Source organism: Ischnura elegans (assembly GCF_921293095.1).
Source record: "Ischnura elegans chromosome 13 unlocalized genomic scaffold, ioIscEleg1.1 SUPER_13_unloc_1, whole genome shotgun sequence".
NCBI lineage: Eukaryota > Metazoa > Arthropoda > Insecta > Odonata > Coenagrionidae > Ischnura > Ischnura elegans.
The window spans coordinates 4,639,958-4,657,284 of NW_025791657.1; the positions used below are offsets into that span (position 1 = coordinate 4,639,958).

Here is a 17,327-nt window from a genome sequence, read left to right on the forward strand (position 1 = left end):
ACCCCCCTGTCCCTCGCTGGGTACGACCATTGCGGGGTCTGAATTACCGAACATCGTTGAATTAAAATCGTAAATTTTAATATTATAAGATGGCATTGTTTTGTATATGTGTACAACCAGTTTAAATAAAATTTTTGTAAACTTTGCATGCTATTTGATTATTTTTCAGTACGATAAAATATAGGTAGCTAAAGATATCTTTGGCTTCCTAAACGCCTCGTTAGGATTACGATTGTCCGAGCAATCGTCCTAACGATAGTTGGCCGAACTAGCAGTGTGAATGCATGTCCTGACAATAGTTGACGCAGTTCCTAACGTTGCCACTTTAATATGGTAAGGCGCTGGGAGACCGGAAAAAGAAGCGACAAGAGAAAGACGAAAAGTTCGCAAAGCTCTCTTCGTTGTATTTTTTCATGGATTTGTCCCAGGAAGGAAGAATATTGGCGGAAGAAAAATTATTCGGTAAATACACGTTGAACAAACTAATATCTTTGCCCTGCATACCTCAACAGCTTTGCTAACCATCAATTTCACGTTCACATTAGATGTCAGCACTAGAGGGCACCGCAGATCTTAACCATCGTTGTGTGAATGCACGATAGTTCCAACGATTCCTGGAACGATTGTTATTTGAACGAGGCAATATTTTTGGCTACCTACACCCCTTAAGTTTTTTCTGTACCCATTACTGATTCAAGTGCAATGGATTTCCACAAAGTGACGGCTATGTGATTATGAAATTTAGCACTGGGGCAAATTCTGAATACATGATAGCCTTGGTGCAGCTTGTTTGGGCCAATATAATTTCACGAAAATGTCAAATTTAAATATTCGCCTCAAAATAACGATAAAAAATAGACCATATTCTGAATAGGAGAGAGAGAGAGAGCCCCTACCTTTCACTGCATGACTTCCCACGTATACCACGATGATTTGCGACGCGGTCCTCGTCACACCACGTAATGCACCGTACTGCTTCATCCACACGACTACACTAACTTGTGAGTCAGTTGAACTCCCTCGCCTCTCTCAACCCTGAGAGGTATAATGTCATCCATGGGAGCAATAGGTTTCCTATTATTTCTTTATTGCATAGATCAAAAGATTATTACTCCTGGAGTACGCTTTACGCTCTAAGATTTTTTAATGACAATATATATATTTTGCAATGAAGTGAAAAGTGAAAATATTCAAGCGCCCGAAAACGGGATGGCTATGTAGGAATGCTGGGAAATCACTGTGTGACGCATTTCTGGTTCCAGCTGTCACCGTGTGAGGTGACCTTGGGGCGAGGCTTTGAGCTCTGATACGATGTAGGCTGCCAGCAGGTAGCGGATTACCTTTCTAGCAGGTAGTCCTTGGCTTAAATAAGGATTATTTTTACCCTATCAAACGAAGGAAACTTTCAGAACTTAGGTAATTTTAATGGGTCATCTTCGACAATGTAAAACTCCTATTTACTCACATATGGGTGTATGCCGCTTGTCGTTTCCCAGACAGCACACATGCTACTGTATACATTAAATATACGTATACGTAGTGTATAACATGCGTATACAGTAGAAGATACACGTATACTGTATACGTATAAAAACCTTCTACCCACCATCTACCAAATGTATATAACGCAGCAAATGTCCTCCTACCACGCATATACAGTATACGTATACAGTATACAAGACATATATATATACAGTATACAAGACGTATATATGTATGAAAGCAGAAAAATTCCTGCAGAATTCCAGGTTTTCTAGGGAAATTTTACTAAATTCCAGGTCAATCTTACGAGATAAAAGCTATGTATACGAATTTTACAAAACTACATTTACTGAATACTTTTAATTAATTCTATAATTTTGTATTATCCTAGTTAAAATTCTTACATTTTTCAAAGAAATTATTCACTTATTTTATGAATGCAACACTTGGAATATCAACAAATTTGTTAAAATTGAAAAAGTGATCTAATCAGTGTTTGCACTCATAAAGTGCAATTTAAAATGCAATCAATGCATTTTGAAGCATGCATGTAAGTATATAAAATAGGCCTTGCACAGACAAATTTCATGTGAAACGAGTTTGAAATAAAAGATTTTAAATTCCAAGCAGGAGCAAAAATTCATGGATATTTTGAGTGACCAAAAATCATGCATATTTCCAGATTCCCAATCACTGAACACCCTGAGTATATTTTTCTTGATTGAGCAAAATCCTGAATGCAGTTGTTGACATGCACTGCTGTATTAAAACTGAAATTAAAGTAGCAAAACAGAAACTAAATCTCTGTTCTGGTGCCACTGTGTATTTAGTGCAAGCGTGGAAGTACTAGTACATCCATTTTGTCATTTAGTGTGAGTGACATCTCCAGCATTTCAGAGTGTTTACGTACATTTGAGAACATCCTGTCTAAGCAGCAGAGAGCGTTCATAAACATAGTGTAACATGCTAGTGTGTTTTGCATTGTTCTGTGGGAACACTTACCAGTTTGTTTGAGACTTCTTGCTGACAATAAATTGAATAGAGAAAAAAAATCTGTGAAATTCAGGTCTTACAGGGTCTACAGAGGAAATGGAAAACACATGTGTGCTGTTAAAACAAAATAATTATATTTAACTAAATATTACACATATTTTTACTAATATACCACACAATCTCAGAAATACATAAGAGATTGAATTCATTAGACACAATAAAGGGGCAAAGCCCGGACGGTAAACCACATTTTGTGCTTAATTATCGTCAAGAGGTTTTAGCGGATCCTCTCACAGTATTATTTAATCAGTCTATTCATCCAATGTAAAAAAAACATCTTATCGTATGAGTAAATTCACTAAGCATAGTAAGTTAAAAGTCAATTTAAGAAGTAGTAAGAATTTAGATGTCAAATATAACAAGACAAATATTTTCTGAATATTTTGATGAGTGTTGATAAATAACAAATACCGTTAGAAATGCCTTTATTCAATGTAAACGAAAATAAAGACCAATAGGATCAATATCAATGTTTTTGCCTGATTATCCTTCCTTAAGGTCACAAGAATCCATGAAGAACAAGCTCACTTTTCCTCGTATTTCTTCATCATTGGCAATTTGGAAAATTCTTCCTTACTACACCTGTAAATAATATCACATAAACTTTATTAGAATCTATTAGTGATACATCTAATTTGTCTAGTTAAAGTAAGTCACTTTGTTAAAAAGTAATCTCTATTCATGGGATTTTCCCTTAAGCTATATAAATACCAACATTCAACAAAGGATATTTCGAAAAACTTCCCCATCAGTTCTATATGTAAAAAACGATAAGTTATTCACCTTGAATAATCGAAGTACTAAATTAATTTGAGAATTTAATTCTTAATAATTTAAAACCAATTTGTCTAAACCTAAAGAGTGAAATACCTTCTGATCTCCAACAAATATGATTACATTTTAAAGGAAGCAACACTAATGGCACAACAGCTAATTAAAAAAATGTAAATAACTTTAAATGACTTAATAAATAGTAAAGTCGAGAAATGTTTGTTCACATTCCTCCCACACTACGGTGATTAAATGCGTCAAGCACATAAATAAATTAAAGTTTACGCAAATGCAAAGTTTTTCAATCAATAGAAGATGGATCCCTCAGTCTCAGAAAGTGTGAGAAGGTTGAAAATATTAAGAATTTGCGTCATTTAAAATAAAAAATGTGGCAATGGCAACACTTCTACTTACCCAGATTCTGATGAAGGAAGCGAAAGTAGCACTTGAGCGGTTGATAAACTTTCATTGGACAAGTTTCGCAAACAGCAAACACGACACTACAACAAACACAAGTTAAGTTATAACGGTAATTGAATGCCTAGGTGCAGGTGAAACAAGTAAATGAAGAACTTAAGAGGCTGATAAACTTCGGCAGGATCAATTTCGCAAACGACGAACACAACACAGTGAACGTAACATTATTCGCGGGGTCTTTCATTGTGAAAGCGGTTATGGACGCATTTATGTTTTCATATGTTTCTGTGGAAATCGACTACTGGTGGAATCGACTATCGACGGAATCCACTATCGATAGGTCGAAATCACGGGCGGGAGTCCAAATCTTGGCATTCAAAAAAATTAAGTTTCGCGTTATGACTTGAGGAATAAATTCCACTGAAAAATATCTTTTTTGTTTCATCGCCTCAGTAGATAAAAAAGCACGATTGAAATCACATTTCGAAGAGCATTTTTCTTTATGAAAATAGGGACTTTTCATGGCAGGATTTTTTACATCTTAAGGCAGTTCATTGATTTTTTAAATTAATCTGCATTTCTTAATAACCCAGGCGGACGGCGTTCTTGGGTGTTCCGAACAGAAATGATAAAAAACTCTCCAGCACCGTTATCAGCCTCCTTCATTTTTGCCAGGGCTAGCCTGCTGCCTGAAGCCAACCGGGGAAAATAAATTCACTGATGAATCAGTTTAAAGATATTAAATGAGACGACGTCTTTATCCAATGAAACCAGAAGGAGAATGAGAAGAGAGTAGCGGCTCGAGCCGATACCTTTACAAAGAATGAAGATACATGTACAAACGTAATTATTTGCTTTGCCAACCTCGCTGCCGTGAATGGCACCTGCCCTTTGCGAACAGGTCCCACTCCATGTTTTCAGGGAAGAGTTAGCTGGTAAGGTTTTCCAACTAAATTCCAACAGTGTTTTTCACGTGACACCATCACGTGGACTACCATTCGTCTGGCTCCTACCCTTCCACATATTTGGCGTGAGTGGCCCTTCCTGAGGTAATTTAGATTTATTCCTGTCAGTGTAGCTCTTGGGGTCATAGGAGCACGCAAGTAACGGAAAGGTTTTAGCCCATTGGAAAGGACGCTGTGTATACTGAAGGCTACATATGGAAATAGTATACGGACAGAGTAACCTTTAAAGGGCACATATTATTTACTAATGGCTACACAGTAGCGGATACAGAAAAAAAACTCTAGAGGGGGGCGCAAAAGATATCTTGACCAACCTTTACTTTTATCCTAAAAAAATAATCAAGTCAGATGCAAAGTTTAAGAAAGTGTTATTTGAACTGATTATACGCACATGAAATACAAAGCCATCTTATGACATAAAAAAGTTAAAATTGTAGTCCTGCAATGTTTGGTTATGCGGGCGGCCAGGAAAGGGTTGGGGGCGTGCCTCCCATATGCATCCGCCACTGAGATTACATATGGAAACAGTATATGAAAGGTATACATATACCTCTCAGATACTGTTTCCATATGTAGCACATACGTATACAGTATATGAAAGGTATACAGATACCTTTCGTATACTGTATACGTATACGCTTCAGGATACTGTTTATGTATACTTAGAATCTAAAACATGTATACAGTTTCTCAAGGAAACAGTATACACCTGGTATACTTACGGTATATGTATACCGTTACCAGTGTGCTGTCTGGGTTGTGTCTACACACCCGTATGTGACTTATTTTTAATCATCATGAGCCGCGAAAGTTTCAATCAAGAAATTCTATTTACTCGTATATAAACTAGTACCCTGTGACGTCAAGTGGAGTGGAATCGCATGGGCGGCTATCTGGCCTTTTTCAAATGAGGATAAAATTGACCATTGCCATTCGTCTAAACTGGGATTTCTAAAACCAAATAATTGGTACATTATGAATACACTAATGGAGGGTAACGAATAGCAATCAATGCATTTTGTTTTCTTAGATGAAGGAAACTACCCTATTATGTGATAGGCCGACACCTAGCGGCCTCTCTCTCTCAATTATTACCAAATACACGTTTTCATTTCCCTTCTGCATCAAAATGACACAATTCTTTACCATTGTCAGTTGAAAAGTACCTAACCCATTACTGCCCAAGCGGGTAGTTTAAGACCCTTCTCTCTGTACACTGTAGTAAAGTGAGTGTAGTGTGATCACCCAGCGTGCACCTATATTAAAAACTATCATGTCTAAATAAAGAGAATATTTTTTTGCAGAAATTGCTCCATTTTGTTTTAAATCTCAAATATAGGATGACCTGTCGGACCCTTATGCCCCCCCAGAATAAATTTTGAATCCGCCCCTGTTAGCATGTATTAATTCTCTCCTGGTCCATCGCATATCATAGTATTATTCCGTCTAAAATAGGTAAGTTCTCAATTTTCAGGGCAAAGAGGGTGATCGTTCAATTTCTGAATTCATCTGAAGATGAGGGCACTGTCCAAACTTATCTGTGATACCAACATGGAAACATAATGTGGGGCTGTCACGAAAATCATTATTTTTAATTTCAAAATCGTCAATGGGATTTTCCAGTGATCACCCAGAATGCACCAGAACTAATGGTTGCTCAACTCCGGTCATTCCTGAACCATCTCCGTGTACTGATTCAGGTTGTGATATAATAAGCAATGAAAGAGGATAGTGTTCGCAATATTTAACACTAGCATGCCCCACCAATCCTTACACCCTATTATGCCCAAGTGGGTCGATTCGACCCAACATGACCATTTGCATATTTTACCCAAAATATTAAATTCCTTCCTAGTTTATTTATTAATATTGTCTATAATGCATTTATGAGGGTAGTAGAAAATTAAATTAGACGAAAAATATTAAAATTGTATTCGTTCAACAATTTCTATGGTATTCAGGGAAACTAGCTTCCAAAAATTTGTGAATGCCTGTCACTTTTCCTCTGATGGGTTTGGGAGGTACAATGAATGATTGCAATTAATTGTATCAGTATCCTGTATCAAAACCTGAGTATCATTACAATTAACTGTATCAGGTTAAAAAAAATTACAGTAACATTTTGACAAAATATCAGCAATACAAAATATATATAAAACAAACCGTTACATTGAATACAAAGGAAAAGTAGAAAGGCTTCAAATGGATTATTTGATAGTCTGGGTTAAAATGAGCCATCTGGGTATGGCAGGTATAAGTGATGAGAAAGCATGGATAAAAATAACAATATTAATATCAGGCCTAACTTTTGCACAGTGGTAAACCAGACTAAATAATTCAAAGTCATGAAATATGAGTCTAAAATATTTCTTCCTTTCAAAATAATCAACATAAATACTCTCTTTTCGAGAATCCAGACGTAAGAGATGCCAACTATCGGCCAACTTTAAAAGTAGAGCTTTGAGGGAACCAACAGAGGCTAGGCATTTACCGCAGGTTGATCAAGCATTGGTATTGTTCACTATTTTCTGATTTCCTTAATTTTTTGTGGACATTAAGCTATCATTATGTCGTAAGCAATATATTTTATCCATTAATATTGTGTATGAGGATTTTAAGTTGCTTTCCATTGCTACAATGCGTCACTGTACTGTAACGTTCATAATATAGAAACCACGTTGCAAAATGATAGGCATTGTAGGGTGTATTCAATTTTCCCTGGATACATTTTTAGTACCAAGCTTTGATAACTTTGTAAGTATTTTATTTTATGCAATTGTAAATAAGTGTGAGGTTTTTTAAATCTAGCAAATCTTAAAGGAATTCTTGGCTGGGTCTAATTTACCCAGCCAGGAATTCTAGAGTTAAGAATATTTCTGGAGTGCAACAGTTTACTTTCCGATCTCAATTTTCTTCCTCCTGGGAACTGGGGGAAGTTCAGTCAACAAAAATGAACTATCATCATCAGTTGATGACTCTTACACAGAAAATGCCTTTTTCTTCGGGTAGACAACTCTTTATTTTATTCAGGAGAGCTTGCCTTCTTGCCTCAAAGGCATTAAGCGGGTTCCGACCTTGCCCCAGCTTTCCAATGCACTTCTCATACTCCTTGGTGCCTCCTCGTATGCATCTAAAGAAAGAACGCAATGCAAAGACTTAAAAGAGATTTTGAGAAAGGTTCGTGTAAAATGTTCCAAGATTGATTTTCCAAGGGGTAATTGAGGGAAGGTTATAAAGAAAAAAAGAAACCATTTAATTAAGAAACCTGTTAATTCGGTTATTGTACGTACGGACATGAATGACATGTATACAACAATCTGAGTGAAAGGCTTCATTTTTCAGAATCGCCAAACTCTAAACAAATAGGCGATTCCTCTTCACAGTCCAATCAAGATAAATCTTCAGAAATAGTCAACCTTTCGGGTAGACTAAACCATTAACTTAAGGTTTGGTTAATTAAGCAGTATATAATTCCAAACAAATCGAAAGAAAAAGTTAACCTTATACGTACATTCATTGATTTAATCAATTCCTCAGATATAAGATTCAAAAGAAATCGGCAAAAATGTCAACCTTATTGGTAGACTCGTAGAACTCTGAAATTCCTCAGTATAAGATTCAAAACAAATCGAAAGAAAGAGTCAACCTTTTTGTTAGACTCTCACGGTTTCATCATTTCCTCGGCATAAAATGCAGAAAAAATCGACAGCGTCAACCATTTCGGTTGACTCAAATGCTAACTTAAGATATGGCTATTATCTCATGTTTATGATTCAACAAATGTACACTCACTATATATGCTGTTCTACCACTAATACTAAAATGTAAACAATAATGTTGGATGATTCCTTTGGAGGAAATTGTAAAAAAATCCACAGAAAGAGTCTACCTTTCAGGAATACTCAAATGTAAACTATGATTTAGGATAATTTTCTTTGCAGGATACTGTAAAAAAAATACTCAGAAAGGTAGCAAATGTTGCATACCTTTTTAGTATTCCTTTTTAGTGCGGTATGCGATTATGCAAAGCAGTCCCCCTGGATTTGTACAAGGAAAACAAGTGAGTGGTCGTATGCGCATCATAACACTCGCCCTTATTTCATATTTTAGTTGTAGATCAACTGTTTATTTTTCTAACGTTTAGGGTAGGGAAACATGTGGAGTAAACCGATTTGCTAGCTATCTCGTGGACAATTCTTGGATCTCGAACTCCTGGACATCCAACGCATTTCCCGTCTGGCGTTGGATATGCGATCATTGGGTGAGAGCTGCTCTGCATAGCAGTGTTCGCATTCCTTTCGTTGCTGATTGCCTTCTTCAACCCTCAATCCATGTTAATTGGATCTGCATCGTATCTGAGTGAGTGATCATTTTCATGTTATTGGTTCAGTGTAAGGAAATATGTATGCACAATGTCTTAGAGTTTTAGGAGTATTAAGTATGTGGTGTCATCAACACTTACACTTCCTCTACAAGAAATTTAGTTTTTGTTTTCTCTTGCTTTTCATCGCAATTGCTGCGTTCATGCGTGAATATATGTGCACCCGGTGGGAGAAGTTACTTCATTGTAGCAAATTAATCATTTTATTACGAATCGTGTTGGCTTTATAGTGATTATTTTGTATGCATATACTGGTTTTCATTCCAGATTTTAAGACTTACGGCCACTTGTTGCAAGGACTTACCTTGTGGGAAACATGCACGACTGGTATAATTAAGTCTTATATTCAATTCGTAATTTCATTAGCTCGTTCACCCCACTTATATTCAGTTACAGGTGTGTAACAATAATAAATCATAAATTCGCAGTAATGAATTAAAACACTTTTTATGATAATGATCAGTCATATGGTATACAGATTTGACCTGACGAAGGTAGCATTTTATGAATGGTTAAATTTTAAAGGTTATGGGGATTCGTGTAAGTGGGTAATCCGTCGATAAAGGGTGGGTAAAAACATGGCGTTAATGTAAGTACAGTTATCAGACCTTCGCTGGGAGTCACCTGTATTATTTGAAACTGATTATTCTCTTTCTAATAATGTTGGTTTTTGTTATTTTCTGGCATTCATTTAATACCTATGCTCTTGCCTCGACTTTCTCTTATGAACTGTGAAGGTATCCGCGCTTGTCAATGCAGTGTGTTGCCCCTATATTTATCAACATGGCGATACTAATTCCCATTGCCTGATGACAAACGTGCGGAAACGGACAAAAAACAGCCAGCCTACAAAACGGGAGGTAAAAAGTGACAAGCCGCAATTAATACCCGTCTCCTCATTTAATTGGTTCTCCTGTACAAAACTGTAGCCATTCCCATGTGGAAAAATTTCTGGTCCAGTTCTGGAGCAGTAAACTTTTCCACATGGGATGGGCGTACCCAGAATCAAAACTATGTGGATGGGGCAAAACTAGCTGTGGCCGTTCAAAGTTGTAACTGTTTTGCACAGAAAAAGGTTAATAAAACCAAAATTTCAAGGAATTCGTGGCAGCAATCGGTTACTTTTTTATATTTATTTGCTAGAAAAAAATAATGACTTTTATTTGTTCCGATTAATTCCAATCAATTATTTTTCTTCCAAAGGAAACTTTGTTCATGACTTCTGTTTTGAACTAAATTTATTTTCGCTTTTAGGGGGGTTAGTTGCCCCATCCCTCAGCAGGGTACGCCTATGAGTGTAGCAAAGGAAAAGCAGGCATTGAAATGGAACATATAATGCCATGTCCCCCAAACTCCCTGAGACACTTTCACGCAATCGGCCCATGATTCGCATGACTGGGCCATGACAAGCAACAAGGTAACAGCTGGTAGCCGAGGAAGATTAACCAGGGTGCAAAGCATGCAGGTGGGCACTGCTGGCCCATACTGCCAATATATTGTCATTTGCAATCCCGGTTGTTGATTGCAATGAATTCCTTGATTTTTTCTACCCAGTTTGTTTAATTGATTCTTGGAATTGAATATCAAAATGTGCGTCAGGTGTGCAGCTAGGAATAAAGGCTAGGGGGGTTTCTGGTGTAACTAATGTTGGGGGTATGGCATAGCCACATACCAGGGTAGGCAGGAGGTGTGGGGGCCCTCCGCCATAAAAACTAAAGAGAAATGATTCAAATTTGTGAGTTTTGCGGCATTCTGAGAGATATTTTTTTATCCTTACACGATTCCATAATTAATATTAATCCAATTAATTGAAATAGATTAAACCTTAAAATTTCTCTGAGCTCTGGGGGGGGGGGGGGGTTTCATCCCCCAAACCCCCCCCTCGCTGTTCCACTACTGTACATTGTGCTGTATTTGTATTTTCTTATTATACTGTTTTTAAAAGGGAAACATGTTCATGATTAGGACCATAAAGGAAGTTCAGAATCTATATATTTCATGTAATATAGCTTGTTTCTAATTTTTTTTCTGCTTAAAATACAGCTACGCTGTATTTCCTCTAGTTGAGTTAGAATTGGAGATTATTATGAAATACTCACTAATATTTTAAATTTATTACATGTCGTCGAAGTCACATTCCGTCAAATATGTGCTAAGTGCTAAGTCTAGGTTTCTAACTAAAGATTTGGTTAGATGAGGATGTTGGAAACTATCCACAAGATAGGGCTGTAATTTATGAGTTTCTGAGGTGATTTGTTATTGGGTATTTTCTCTTGTCCACAGTGTATAAACAGTCCTGTTTAGATGGCTGTGTATCACGTGTTTATTTTGCTACTTACGACTTTTACATTGAATTACTAATGAAATAAAGATTAGTATGCCTTGATGGCATTTCAGTCATGGTTCATTTCTACATCTAAATTAGTCTTCTTACCATTGCTCAAAAGACATATCACAGCTCTAGCTGCAGTTACTACATTCATGGAATTTTAACTGTGCCACTACTGTACTGTAGTTTATTTAACTGGTAATAGGCATTTGCAATGATTGTCCTTCTATTTCTACCTTAATGCTTTTTGGGTCAAATTAAGTGGTTATTCAACATTATTTTTGCAGCAATACATTCTAAAATAACTTGCCTGAACCTTGATATTCTCAAAGGGGGTATTATCGTGAAGTTCTTGTAGTTCTGTCTTCTGGATGAAGAGCATGTGGATCTTCCTACTTGCACTTTCTGTTATTTCTTAGTTTGTTATTAAGTGCATCATCTCACCCACTTGGTGCCTCAGCTTGGTGTGATGTTAAAAGTCTTTTATCATCTTGTGTTGGGACAACCCGTAGGTGAAGGTGATGCTCCCTCATTGGGTTGCCTTTTTTAGTAATGGCCTGAGGCAGTTCTTTAAACAATCTTCCTACTAGGTTTTGTCAATTATTTAGCCAAATTATATAATTCCCTGTCAAAACTAGTTTTACATTTATAACCGAGGCACATTGCTGCTGCTTATCCAAGATGAGATTTCTCTGCTGTATTAAGAATTGACAGGGTAATGGTGTGGGTTAAGTTTGTCAGAAGTTGAAGGATCACTCCTACCGTACCGGCATCAAACAGTTAGCAAAATCAATATACTTCTCTCTGCATATAAAATAAATCACCTCATTCTATTGGTGCAACTGCTACACTCAATGAGGTAGGTACGTCAATATTTCCCTCGGCTGAGGGGTCCAATTTGAACCTTATATGTAATTTATGTTTTAAGAGAAAAAATATGATCTAGACTGCAAAAATGTTCGTTAATTAATTATCCCTCAAAAGCAGCAGTGAAACTTTTTAAGAGACTTGAGGTTTTTCAGCCAAGGTATTGATTTACCTTAATTCTTTTTAGTATGAGTTCTCTGTGTTTATTACAAATATGTAGTACAGTTCTTTCAAGTTTAATCATGAATCAATGGTAAGTTTTTAAAGAATTCTCTTACAAGTGAACCCCAAATAACTGTTGCACTTAAAGTTTTCTTTTGTCAGTTTAACTAAATTAAGCCTTTATTCGTAGTTGTTTCTCATGTCATGCACAAGCCAGTTTGCTTGTTTTGGCACCAATGCTGAAAACTTCTGAGGTAATAATTTGTTTTTCATTTTGTTTCCTTGCAGCGAACATTTCATCCTTTCGTGCCCATTGTGAGATACTACTTTGTTTCTCCTTGCTGACCATCAAAGCCATTCCTCATTTCCATTGGCAACTTACTGTCATCTGAACAGAACAAACTTTTACAATTATTGCTTCATGGTTTTGCAATAATGGCAAACTACGTTGGTGCTAGCAACACTGTGGAGTTTGTCGAGGAGAGGCTCTTGAATGGATTGTTCACTGGTTCATTACTCCAGCATAAAGAGCTGCTGGACAGTCTGAAAGACGTGGATGCCATGGTAATAAAGCAGAGTACTCTTTTGCATGTTGGAGTCAGATTTGGTAAGGTGGATTGGGTGGAGGAGTTATTGGCAAGAGGGGCGGACCCAGGCCTAAAGGATGAGAGTCAATTGAATGCACTATCTTCAGCAGAGGAGATGGTTCGACAGTTTCCCGAGGACCTTGACCGATCGCAAGTTCTTAATTTGGTTAGATTGGTACACCGGAGAGACCAGGTGCTGAGGCGTCACCTTGAATTATCTTACAGTAGGGGTACTGCCCACACAACATCCGTGACTGGGCAAGATCGGGATATTGCATATCTGAAGTCCTCTATGGACGCCTTGCGGCAAGAGATGAAGTCTCTTGTGTGTCAGCTGACCTCCTCCTTGGAGGAACTCAAGGGGCGGGCATGTGGACGTGATGAACTGAGTTGTATAGAAGAGGCAGTGCTCTCAACTGCAGAGGAGGTGATGTCAATGGAGTTTGGCCCAGGAGGGAGGTCTGTGGTGAGTAAGCTTTCGTCTGATCTGGCCAAAGCTAGGCAGGAATGCGTGGATGCCATGATGTTCAAGACTGAGATAGTGTACGGCGATGGAGTAGAGTTTATGCGTAGGTTGTATGAGAGACTGTATGATGAAGACGAGTGCACTGCTTGTGTATTGAAGTATCTGAGTGGGGATGACAGGGTGAAGGTTTTGGTGGACTGTGAGTTTAGTCGCATCGGAAGGATGAAGGATAAGGTTGTGGACTTGGGTGGGACTCAGAGGAAAGGGAATGATTGGTATTCGTTTTGTGATTTGGAGGCTGAAACTGTTTATTTAGGTGCGAAGATTTGTTCGGGTTACAGTGAGAAGGAGGAAGGCGCCAAGTTAGCTCGGGCCTTATCCCAGTTATCTCTGAAGTTGGATTTTGGCAACGGGGGGAGGCCATATGGGCAGGATGCAGAACAGGAGTGTGAGTGGATGATGGCTCTATTGGAGGTGGAGGAGGAGAGTAAGAGGGGAAGGGAATTACATCGGTGGATCATTTATGCATTGAATCAGAAGACGCAGTTTGCGAGGGTATGTCACCTTGCAGCCGCAGTACCTGGGATTATCACATTTCATGGATCAACGGCAGGAAGAGCTATTCTGCAGGAACAGGCCCGTCTCCTCTTCTCAGTCTACGCTAAGTATGTGGTACCAGCGCTGCTAGTTAAGGCAAGAGTGAGTTTTTTTCTATTTCTTTCTCCTTCCTGTATTTTCATTAAATATCTAGTATTCCATATTTGTCGCCTATTTTGTTTTGAGAACTTTCAGTTTCAAATAACCCTTTCGCTGCTGTTCAATCTCTGAAAACCTTCTCCTCACATGCGGCAAAAAGGTTAAAATGCGTTTCATGGACCCATGGAGCAGGTACTTCAATAATGGGCATGGTACACCCTCCAAAGGTTCGCTAATCCGGGACCCTATCCTCGACGAGCTCACCCACGCAGGACCGTCTCATCGACCCTACCAGTGGGGGTCGAAAAGTGACCGATCTGACTGCAATTTGAAAATCAACCAATCAACCCGATCATCAAAAAGTGATTGCTTTCATCGTACTCCTGCCAATGGAGCAATCAAGTACATCTTTGAACCATGTTTCCGCGATGAAAAATAACGGTTTTATAAACTTTGCTAAAAACATGGCTGTGGACCACTGGAAAATGGCCAATTTAGCAAAGTTAACAAATAAGTTATTTTTCATCGCAGAAGCACGGTTCAAAGACGTATTTGATTGGCAGGAGTGCGATGAAAACAATCATTTTTGATGATCGGATCGATTGATTGATTGGTTTTCAAATTGCAGTCATAGTGGTCACTTTTTGGGAGGTAGGCCCCCCTGGTGGGGTTGATGAGATGGTCCTGCGTGGGTGAGCTGGTCCAGGAAAGGGTCCTGGATTAGGGACCCGTCGAAGTGCTTTTGGGAAAGTGCATGGAGGAAGAAAAAGTACGTTCACAGCAGTGAAAGGGCTAAATCAAAACATTCAATGCATTTTATGAAGCCTTTGTTCATAAGCCATCAAATCATTAATTTATAGAGTTTATATAGTAGTTTCAGTTTGGATGACAGCAAACGTGAGTAACATTTCATGTTCCCAAGGTGATACTTCTTGCCCATACAGCGGCGGATACAGATGGGGGGTGAAGTGGGTGCACGTCCCCTCCTTGCGGGTCTGCCCGTATTGCCGAACATTGCGAAACCACAATTGTAACTTTTTATATCATACGATGGCATTGTCTTTCACATGTGTATAATCACTTTAATTAAAATTTTCTTGTTCTTTGCCTGAGACTTGATCATCTTTTATTACGGTAAAAGTAAAGGCAAATCAAGATATATTTATTGTGCCCCCCCCTTGACTTTTTTCTGTATTTGCTACTTCCTTCATGTGAGATCTATAACAAGTCGAAAATGAGAAGGAAACTTCGTTGATTTCCACTGATTTATTTCATCCCCACGACATGTTTCGAACCATAGAGGTCATCTATGGTTTGAAAAATGTCGTACAGACGAAATATATCAGTGTAAATCAACAAAGTCTCCTTCTCAATTTTTAGTATTAACTTCTACATATTTGAGCCTAATTAAATTGAACGAGCCATAGCAAGTATTCCTGTCCCATGTGTAGGCCTCTTGTTTTCTCCTCTAGCTGATGTAGAATGCTCTTTGAATCCTGAAAATGGTTCATTGATTTTATGTATTTCGGTTGTAATGAAGTAAAACCTCTGACTGAGAATAGAAATAACTTTATATTGTTTTATTTGGAAATGTGATTAAGTAGTTTAAAATTGTTTTAATTTTACCGTATTTCATATCAAAAATTGTTATAAACACATTGAATTTCTTCATATTCTGTGTTTGAAAAATTCTTACAAAAAATGTGTGATGGATATAATAAATTCAATGATATCAAAAGATTAAGACGCCAAAAATTCAAATCCATTACACAATCTCTTGAATGTAAATTCTGCATAGTTTTGCAAGTGTCATTGTTTTCCTTGACTCACCAAATCAATGATTTCTGTCACAATGTAGGTTGATTTTAAGCTAGTTGACATCTGTTTGTGTGATTTTAGCTATAGAAGTTTTGTTAATTGGGGCGATACCTAATCGCACAATGGAAATGGACTTCATATTAATACTGGAATCGCGCATTTTAATTTTATATTCGGTTGTAATTGCATCATTTCCCTCAAGGTGATATCCATTTCTTTCTTCTTTCAGAGATGAAGGCAACCTGACGTAATTTTGACGATACATTGGGGCAATTCCTGAAGAGGATTATTTTATTCATATTCATCAGTGTTTTCATCAAGCCCCTCAGTGTATTGTAAAAGGCTTGGGTTTACCGTATTACTCTCATGTGTTAAGTAATTGTCACACTTTTTATTTATTTCATGCCTGCCGTGAGGAACTGCTTTCATATTTTGTAATCACATTGAAAGGTACATGCTGTAACTATTTTCTGCATCCATAATTTAATTCAGCAATGTTTTGCAGCGCATTTGCATGCATTTTATCATACATTTTCCTGTCATTCACTGTTTCATTCTTTAATCTAATTTGATTGATGCATTTTGTCATTGTGAAAATTATTTACATAGAGCTAGAGAACATATAGGTAGAGAATCATCTTCTAGGTTTTTGTTAAATATGCTGCTGGAATATTTGTATTTTTGAATAGTTTCCATTTTATATCTCATGTCTTTGTTGCACAAACAGTGGTTGCAAGAAACACAGCATCCGGCTTTGCAATGAAATTTTATTCAATATGTAACCGAAAGCCATTATATCTATAAATCCATTTGCTGCTATTTTCTGATTGCCAGGTTTACTCTTGATGATCTTATCTTCGAATAGCCTTTCTGTGAAAATTGATTTCCTTAACGTCATTTCTATGGTTTCACTTGGGCAATGCAATTGCAAGCTTTTGCAGTTGTTCTTTGATGCTGTCAGTTATAATCTTTGTGGAAAATTTTGTTTTTGAAGGATGAATATGTTGTAAGAGCTGATCTGTATTTTTAATCCCTGACTATAAATTTGATTTTGTATTCTTTCAGTGATTTTTTCTGTAGGCGTTTGAAAGATTGGAAATAAAGTGCATTTTTTCACATTTTGGAGTATAATTAAGTCATTTTAGACAGTTATCCTCTTTTAATTCCAATATTTATGCCAGCTTAATCCAATTTTGTCTATAAAGCTGTCTGCTCTTTATCAGATTATCTGTATCATTCGTGTAATAGAGAAGCATTGCCTTCATGCAGGCATTCATACTTTCAGCATTATCCTTTTTCTCGTTTATCAGTTGACCAAAAAGAATATCCTCAA

General features: G+C 37.4%; 1 protein-coding gene across 1 annotated transcript; it reads left to right on the top strand.

Moving 5' to 3' along the window:
- The first annotated feature begins 8,941 nt into the window (after positions 1 to 8,941).
- On the top strand, positions 8,942 to 17,112 carry LOC124172242. Its single transcript, XM_046551659.1, has 3 exons — positions 8,942 to 9,047; positions 12,716 to 14,179; positions 16,224 to 17,112. Exons 2-3 carry the CDS (start codon positions 12,863 to 12,865, stop codon positions 16,227 to 16,229), a joined length of 1,323 nt encoding a protein of 440 aa, XP_046407615.1. The 5' UTR covers positions 8,942 to 9,047; positions 12,716 to 12,862; the 3' UTR covers positions 16,230 to 17,112.
- Positions 17,113 to 17,327: the final 215 nt, after the last annotated feature.